At 44.2% G+C, this 9,614-nt stretch overlaps 1 protein-coding gene across 1 annotated transcript; it reads left to right on the forward strand.

Annotated features, from left to right (window-relative positions):
• Window positions 1-752: 752 nt before the first annotated feature.
• On the forward strand, window positions 753-8,530 carry SULT6B1 (sulfotransferase family 6B member 1; the record flags this gene model as incomplete). Its single annotated transcript, XM_084262110.1, has 7 exons — window positions 753-954; window positions 4,288-4,400; window positions 4,650-4,739; window positions 5,714-5,840; window positions 6,689-6,783; window positions 7,076-7,232; window positions 8,400-8,530. 7 exons carry the CDS (start codon window positions 753-755, stop codon window positions 8,528-8,530), a joined length of 915 nt encoding a protein of 304 aa, XP_084118236.1.
• Window positions 8,531-9,614: the final 1,084 nt, after the last annotated feature.

Genomic DNA, 9,614 nt, shown 5'->3' on the forward strand with positions numbered 1-9,614 from the left:
TGCTGCTCAACTGGGGGAAGAGCTCCTCTGTTCCTCCTGATGGCCAGCACTGGTCTGTCTGTTTCTTGCTCAGGGAAAGCAGACCCATGCATAAAGCTTACGGCTGTTAAAAAAGGATCCTTGTTCTATCGCGAGGATGCTGGAAATGGGCTATGCAAGATCTCGGTACTTAATTGTATTTGTAGCATGAAAAGGGGCATTAGTGCAGGCTAGGTCTCATGGGGAGTGTTTAGAACCAAAGCAGGCAGCATCCCTTCTCTCTCAGTGTTGCTCTTTCTGTTCTTTGATTTCATCATTTTCTATTACCCACTATCTGTTGCTCTCAACTCATAGCACGGGGCTGACTTTGTAGCCAGAATAAAGACTCTTTACTCCTTTTTACCAAGGACTCAATTTTTTTGTGAGTTTTTTTTTTTCTTTAGTAATGTTACTTAAGATCAGATATATGGTTGCTCATTGTTACAGGGGGAATCGTTTTCCAATTCTGTTTCCTGGTGGCTGAGCTTGCTAGTAGTATTTGCCCTCAGTGGGATTACTTACAAAAGTAATTCCTGCTCTGTGTATTCTAAGTGGGCAGGATCAACCCGGCTTCCATTTCCAAAAAGGTGGGAAGGGAGGAGAGAAAGAAACATATCAAATTTGGGGGAGGGCAGAAGTAATGCTGGGGATTTCTATTCCGCCATTTAGAAACATCTATTTAAAGGCACTTACTGCACTAGTCTATCAGTTTCCACACCCCAAAGGTGGTAAACATGGCTGAGGATAAAAAAGCCTTTGTTGATGAGATAAATAAGGCGCTGGCAAAGTCTGAAGGGCTGACCTTGAAGGACCTGCTGTTCTCCTACCGAGGGACCCCGTATCCTGTCACGGTGTGCAGTGTGGAAACATTTCAAGCCCTGGAGAACCTAGAAGCCAGAAGAGATGATATGGTGCTGGTGTCCTACCCCAAATGCGGTGAATACATTACAGATGGCTTGCTGTAGTGCACGATACTGTAATTAGTCAATAGAACAGGAAGGAAAACCAACTGGTTGTGGTTGGTTGTTGTGTGAGGATATCGGGCATTTCTAATGTAACCAGAGGCAACAGGGTTTTGTCCTTCTCTGTCTTAAATACTGCTTTTTTATATGGTTTGTGTTTCTGAAAGTAAAAGAAGTTCTAGTGGTCAAAGATCTTTTAGGCTGAAGAACCAGGGATAACGTACATACTGTTATATATCAGTGGGACAAGAACTCTACCAGCATGATAAACTGTGTTCTGAAACATGTGTTAGGAATGTGATGTAGCGTAGTGTACAAAAGCAGCAAAGTTATGCATCAGACTAAGCTGTCTAGACACGGCACAGCATCGTTACTTGTATAATTGTAAGCTGCTCCTTGGCATTATTTCAGTATCAGTGTTGGGTTTTGTTTTGTAGCTGCGAAGTAGTACTGACTAAGACGTACTGGAAGTCTGAATCTTTTAGTCAGATGTTTGCAGAAAGGAGGAAAGTTGCAGGGGAGCAATGAAAGAACCCCAAACAACCAACTAGTTGACTTTGATCAGTTTCATTAAATGCCATTTGTGAACTAGTTGCTTACAGGAGAGGCATGGGTTTTGCTATCCAAGCATATGTTTCTTCTTAGCGACCCAAGCAGCAGAGGCTAAGGGTTGTCAGAGAAGATGTGGGTGCAGGAAAGGATTTTATTGCACTAGCATGGTAGTGGATGGGGTCAAATTGTGCTCTAACCAGAGTCTCATTCAGCACATGTCATTCCCACTGGTTGGCAAGTTCTGATCTGGAAAGAAATCAGTGTATTTAGGGACTTGAGAAGTACACTGTACTAAGCACCATAGTGCTTAGGGTGAGTTTATCTGTGACACAGAACCAACCCTGAACTGAGAGGAAGAGGGCAAATACAAAAGGAAGGACCTGTCACAAAAAGTGCATCTTCATTTTAAGGAACCTGTAATTCCCTTGGGTTTGGGGCTAGTGAGTGAAGAGCACAAGTCTGGCCCCTCTAAAGACCTAAACTGTCACTACTGTAACTTGGCACTGGCTGTGATTTCTCAACAAGTTTGGAAGAGTTCCGACATGGAGTCATCTTCAGCTTAGTAACTCAGTAAAACCCTTGTGCTCAGGGAGAGGGATCAGCAGATAAAGAAATAGATTGCACACTGTTAATATCAGGCCGTTTGTGACAGGGCAGCAGGGAGAAATTTAGCAAAGATCACTGCCAGCTGTTCAGTAGGAGGGTGAGTTCACAGCTCGCTGTGGTTTGCTGGGGAGTGCAGCACCCTGTTACCTGCAGGCACTGCTGGGAAGGTATGTACAGGAAAGATGTAAAAGAAAGCAGGAAGGAGAGAAAATGCTGCACTTGTGCAGTGCAATGTAGTTACAATCTGCAGGTAAATCAGAATTTTCTCCTATCTGGACGTTTCCTCTTACATTTTGAAAATTTTAAAGACGTTTCTTTTCCTAATTTCCTGTAGCTTGCAAAGTGTGTGTGTGTGGGGGGGGGGGGGGGGGCGGGGGGGGGGTGGTGGTGAGGGGAAAGCAAACCAGGAGGTTAAAGAGTGAAAAGGAGATTATCTGCCCCAGTTTGAAATTAGGAATTGCTGTGCTCCCTCTTGCCCCTTGATGTGACACTTGGACCACTGAGCTGTAATGTCACCAGGCAGCAATAGCATTCTCTCTGCAGGGCTCTCTCCTTGGCCTGAGGGAGCCTGGTGTCTGGCTTCCTTGGCCAGCTTCTCAGGTGCTTTCCATGTGGGGCTCAGACTCTGGCATTTTGCAGGTTGAGATGGTCATGAACACGCCTGATGAGGGACTCACACTGAGGCCCTTGGAAAGCTTCTTCCTCATTTTCTTTTACTTTTTAGGTGTTATGGTTAAGTTGTGGTAAAGCCCCACTATGTGAAAGGTTTCCTCCAGCTCAGGTGTGCTCAGGAGAGAGGAAAACTGATCTATTGATGAGGTAGGGGTGAAGGCTGATGGAGCTCCAGGATACAGTACTTCCCAGAGATGGGTCACACTGTTGAGAAGCCAGTAGGGGATTGAGAGACTGGGAACTGTATGTTTATCAATGATTACTTTTCATTAGGTGTGTGTTTGTGCACGTGTTGTTAATACTGGGCTGGTGAGGATGTGGATTTGGAGGCTTAATGCTTTTGTCTCTCGTCTGTGTGTAAATGGGAGAGTGATATAAATGATGTACATCACTTACAGTGTCATATGGAAATACGACGTTGGGTGGTGTATAGATGTGATATGAGTACTGTAAGGCATCGTATGATGTGCACACATTGCATACACATCACTGTATGAGCGACGTGAATCAGCTGCGTCCATCCAAGCATCCCGAGGCACGTCATGTAACACAGAGTGGCGGTCACTGCTTCCTGGCAACAGCTCCTCACTGAAAACATGGGAGGTTAAAGCCGATTGCGTTGTGTGTTCTTTGTTAGCGCCTCTGGCAGCTGCGTTCACAGGGGACTCGCAGCCTGCAAGGAGGCGTCAGCAGCTCCGAAGCTCCGTCTCTGGGGGCCGGGAGGGAAGCCTTCCAAGCGCCTCCCCAAAAGGATGCGGGGAGGGTGCTGCGGGCCAAGGTGAACACGCTGTTCTCGCTCTCTCCTGCGGCAATTGGCAGAGCATCAGTGGAGCAAATGTGGTTCCTGGAGTCCCTGGGGAAGCCCCGGGAGCTGGCCACAGGCTCGTGCTGGAATGGGATGCAGTACGGGGGAGGCTTTGCTGCAAGATCCCTTTCGAAGGGTGAGCGCTGGGGAGGAATGCAGGTGTCCAGTGGGTAGCAGCTCTTCTAGCACACATTATGGCATGCATTTCCACAACAAGCACATCTGAGGACAACCTCTGGAAGTGACATTGCATTGATATCTCTGTTTCGTCCTTGACTCAGGGCAGAAGAGAGGCAAACACTTTGCTAGGCAGAATGAGTGAATCTCCTTTCTCATTCCTTCCTTTTCCTATCCAGACCCTTCCCAGGTATGTCTCTGTAGAAGCCAGGAAAGCTCCTTTATTGTCTGTCACTGCCTGTTTTATGAACATATTAACATATGTTAAGTGCATCACTGAGTCAGTTCTGCCCCTGGTGCTTTCCTTCCACATCCCACTGGTAAGTGAGACAAGAAGGTCACACAGTTAAGGACCTCACGGATGGAGAGCTTTAGTGTTACTTGTCATTTGATGACTGTCTATCATGCTGAATTAAGCCATGTAATGAGAAGGCTTTGAGATCTTATGTAAGCCTCTGATATGTTTTGTTTTGTTCTCTGGGCTTCTTGGTGCAGGTGTGAACTGGCTTATGCAGATTTTAAGTGATTTGATATTTACAACTACCCAGAGTAAACTTGTAAGCACAGAACTACCATTTATTGAATGTGGAGATCCAGATAAATATCAGGTTAGTGAAAAGAAACTATTGAACTGCTTGCAGTCTGTTGTTTTCTCTGTCCTGCACCCCCGCACACAAGTTATTAAAATGAAGTCATGCAGCAAGTACAGATATTTCTCCTGAGAGAGGAAAAAAAGATAATCTTGGATGACTAATGCCTTTTGATTAGGGGCTGTTTCACACAGGCGACTCTCACAGATCATTGCTGCACACATGTAATAAACCTGTTCTCACTTATGGTTCTGTTTATTTCTAAAGAGGATGAAGCAGATTCCATCTCCGAGGATTTTGGCAACACATCTGAATTATGACTTCCTCCCCAAGTCTATTTTCAAGAACAAAGCCAAGGTGGGCTTTTATCTCTTTTTGCAGAAAGCCTCATCTCTCTGACAGTACCACTGTGCAAGAGTAACTTTGGGGCCATGTCCTTTTCTTGCACCCAAGCAGTTGGCACTGGGGGAAAGCAACTTGGACACAGTGGGAATCTCACCATGCCTGGGCTGGCTTTGTACCACCTACAATTTGCAGTACCCTTAGGGGTGCTGTAGTTGACATAAACATGAAGAGATCTAGAGGTAGTTGCAGTGCTTGGAATTGGCTCCTCTTCTTTTCCATGCACAGCCCTGGTGGGAAGGAATGTGGCATCTGTATCTCTGGGGCACTGACTGTCTCCTTGCAGAGTCACACTGTTAAAACTTTGGTATTCCTGGTACTGGGTCACTGAGCAACGGCTGATACATAGCACTGAGGAGATGTACCGCTGACGAAGGAAATAACTGGCTAAGGGGTGGGGATTTTATTTTCACATTTCATTGGTATTTTTTCCTGCATGATACAGAAAAAAACATAATAGGTAAAACAAAAGAAAAAAAGTGTGTATAATGTGTTTTCAGAAGTGTTTACACTTCTTTGAGGATTACTGCCTCTTAGGATTTCAAGAACATTATTGCCACGCTTTGAAAAATGGGAGATGGTTGTAGCAGCTGCAGTTTCCTGAAGGAGAATCAAACAGAGCTTTTCCTGTCAGGGTGTCAGCAAATGGCTCCTTACAGTTTCCTAGGTCTTAGGCAGTTATGGGATAGTATTCAGTGACAGTATCACAGTTTTTCCACTTGCTTCTTTCTACAATTGCTTCATGAGCAAATCTTAGAAGTGATAACAAGGTCTTTGTTATAATCACATTATAAGTTTGACCCTTGTGCCTTAACAAATATTTTATAGCCTGTAGGATGTTATTGATTGCAGAATGTTTGGTTATACTCGTTTTGGTTGCCAGGGGAAATAAGTGATCTTAAACTGTTGACCTCTTTCTCCTACTCCAGATACTAGTGCTGTTTCGAAACCCTAAAGATACAGCTGTTTCATTTTTCCATTTCCACAACAATGTGCCAAGTGTCCCCAGTTACAGCTCCTGGGATGAGTTCTTCTCTGAGTTCATGGATGGGAAAGGTATTCTTATAGTTATTGAATGTAGCTGAAGAAGCAACAGGAAAAAAATATTTAAAAACAACTAAATGGGTCCAGTGGGAAAACAGCTGTGTCAGAATTAGTTTACTGTTGACCATACGTCATGATAAAGGAGGCAGCTGAATGCCAGAGTGGGGAGAATGTCCAAAAGATGCTTTGCTTCTGGGTCCTTCACTCTTTCAAGCAAGAGTGAGGGAGTTGCATGGTGGCTTCACAGTACCATTGGGTTCTGCCACTTAATGATGGAAGAAAAAGCTACAGGTCTAAAGGGGCAGTGAAATGGTCGTTTGTTGTCTTTACTGGTTTTGCACATAATGCCAGACACCTAATGAGGAGCACAAATTTTACGTTGGTTGAAGAGGGATCAGCAGAACTCCCTCACCTTTTAATGTTTTGATTTGTTTTTTGTTTGTCCTGTGAAACTGTGTTTATGTCAACCCACGAGTTCTCTCACTTTCACTCTTCCAATTCTCTCCCCCATCCTGCCTGGGAGAGTTAGCGAGCGGCTGTATGGTGCTTAGTTGCCAACCAAGGTTAAACCATGACACTGGCTTTGGATTTTAAGAGATGTTTAACTGACAATATAGTAACAGAGGGAAAGTGCATAGTGAAATTCTTATTTCTGTGTGGGAATCATTTACCTACCAAAGTCCAGAGGAAAGGTCTGTCATTGGGTATGGTACGTCTCAGTACCACAGAAAGGAACAGGCTGTTCTGTTTGCTGGCATCGATGTAACCGATAGGCAACAGAGGGCAATTCTTCAGTCAGAGAAAAATAAGGATCCAGTAAAAAAGAAGTTCACAGTGATCCTTTTTTCTCCTCTTTGCAGTTGGCTGGGGATCCTATTTTGATCATGCAGTCACCTGGAACAAGCACATTGAGGATGAGAATACTATGATTGTAACATATGAAGACCTGCAAGAGGTAAAGCAGATGCTGGGTGCTGACAGGCAAAACACATCTGATCCCATTCCTTGGAATGTGCTGAAGTGAACAGCAAAAGGCCTGGGTTTCTGAAAGAGCAAAATCAAGTTGATTTTGGTGACAAGTCAAGTCTGTCTATACAAAAGCTGAGCTCCAGTGTAATGGAGAAAACGTGCTGTAAAGGGGGAAAAAATATATTGTTAATAAATGACAGCAATGCACATCCCAAGTGGGCAACTCCTTTTTCAGAGGAAGCATATTGCATGACCCCCTTTCACTGTGTTGCTTTCAGAACCTGGCTGGCAGCGTAAAGCAGATAGCTGAGTTCTTTGGATTCTCCCCAACAGCAGAGCAGATCCAGTCCATTGCAGACAGGGCCACTTTCCAGGCAGTGAAGGAGAAGGCTCAGGAGACTCACGGTATTGTTGGCTCAAATCTTTTCCGTAAAGGTAAATCTGTTTGTATTTTGCCAGGGTGGTGACTGGTAGCGCTGTATCTTAGGCAGACAGGAATTTAGATCCGTAAGGTGGTTAATCTTTCTGAATAATTTTCAAGGTTGGGGTTTGTTTAAGAAACGTTGGTTGTGCTTCAGGACACTGTCACTTGATTTCATCACAAGGGCCAGTATTGTTTGGTAAAGCCCTGTGTAATGTCATTAGCAGAAGTGCTCTGTAAGTAGCACACCCTTCAGTCATGTTATGCAGTGAGCACCAATTAAAATAAAGGCTTTTATTTTGGCTTCTGTGAGTACTGGGGATAGCCTGGCCTACAGAGTACTTCTTGGGTTTTCCAAATAACTCTTCTACTTGCCTAGGGACCTCAGTCTGTACAGGGGATCCAGACATTCCACAGAGTGAACCATGTCTTTTAGAGTTGGATCAAGCTAGAGCTGTAGACTCAGACAACCTCAATCAGTGGGCTCTCCAAAATCCAGATTAAAGGTAGACCACAGGTTAAAGCAGTGTCTGGTTGCAGTGCACAAAGGGCTTGCAGTTTAAAGCCACATCTTTGAACTTTCTGGGTTGGTTTCATGACAGCTGGTTGTCTTTTGTACTCTTCTGTAGCTGTACAAAACACATGCCACAATTATGAAGGCAGACCAGTAGCTTCCTATGTTCTCTTGATTTTTGCATTCTGTTGAGGACACCAAAGAAAAGGTGGATGAACATAGGAGTGTGCTCTTGGATCAGGAGAAAGGACTCTTTTCTTGCAGGGAAAAAAGCAAAACATATTATCATGTAGCAATAGGACAAGGTGTAGTGTTTTTAAGCTAGAAAAAGGTAGATTTAGGTTGGATATTGGGGAAGAAATCTTCAATATGAGGGTTGTAGATCACTGGAGCAGGTTGCCCTGAGAGGTACTGGAGGCCCCATCCCTGGAGACGGTCAGATTGATGGGGCTCTGAGCAACCTGATCTAGTGAAGATGTCCCTGCTTACTGCAGGGGCATTGGACTAGGTGGCCTTTAAATGTCCCTTCCAACCTAACACATTCTATGATTCTATGATACTATGCTTATCCTGAAATACAATAATAAGCGAGACAAGGTAGGGTTATGTTTTAAATGATACTCCTTGGTCCTTATAGTCCAGGGTAATATTTTACTTTTTATTTCAGGTGTTGTTGGAGACTGGAAGAATCTTTTCACTGAAGCTCAGAACCAGGAAATGGATGCCAAATTCAAAATGTTCTTAGAAGGAACTAAGCTGGGAGCGAAGCTAAAATATGATGTGTACTGCAAGGCCTGAACCTCCTTTAGAGAACAAAACTTCATGTCCAGGCTGGATTTCTTTAAATGACCCGTAGTTCTTTGTCCTCACTTGTTTTTTAACACTGATTTTTTGCTACACTTTCATGTCACCTGAGAGAATCCTGTGTGGAACATGTATGTAGTAAGTGGTTTTAAACCTGCTGAAATCACTGGAAATGTATTCGGTGGGTTGGAAGTGATTTTTCTGTGAGATTTTTTAAAACAACCATGAAGTGTAATTTTGATTCTTGATTTCTAAGTTCATAGTATTCATACCTAATTTTAATGTTTTAAAGTGTAAAAGGAAATGTCAAGAGGTCGTGTTGTAGCTGTCTTTTGCCACTTTCTGTGTGCTGATAAATGTGTGAAAAAAAATAAAGGAGCTCAGTAGTGGAAATTTTCTCTCCCTTTCAGTGGTAGTGTTTTTCTTTCCTTTGGCAGGGAGAGATTTCACCCTGACCAATTGGAGGAATTGCGTCGGACAGAACCGGCTCATGGAGGTTGGAGTCCCCCTCCTGGTGATACCTTGCTTTGTTTCTTAACCCCAACACAGAATTACCCATGGGGGGAAATTGGAAACACTTGCTGAGAATCCCAGGTTTTGTCCACGTGATTGTCAGGACTCCTGAGCACCATCCTGCGTTGGGTGTTGAGGGAGCACATGGAGAAGCTCTTGGCTGGGCAGGACTGGGAGGAAGTCACTTTGTGGCATCAAAGTAAGGTAGGGTGGTAACTGTCTGGCTGACTTGTTTGGAAGGAGGGACAATTTAGACATGAGAGAAGCAAGTGTGCAACATGCATAGCTCTGGAAATGGAGCTGTTGTCTGGGTTACCTTATGCCTAACAGTAGTAAATACGATCTCAGAGCCAGGATGTTTTTTGGGATGTCTGGGAGCTTTGAAGTGCTGCTGTCAAGAACAGGATGACTCTCTGGTTGGAGCCAGAGGACATTTACAGGATGGTCAAACATTGAATGGTCTCACAAAGGGCTGACTTTTTAGGCTGCAGTTTTCCCTTCGGAGGCTGATTAAACACCAGTCTTTGACAGCTCATTGTTTTCCTCACCAGAGACATTTCTTTAT

Source organism: Gallinula chloropus (assembly GCF_964237585.1).
Source record: "Gallinula chloropus genome assembly, chromosome: 3".
Classification (NCBI taxonomy): domain Eukaryota; kingdom Metazoa; phylum Chordata; class Aves; order Gruiformes; family Rallidae; genus Gallinula; species Gallinula chloropus.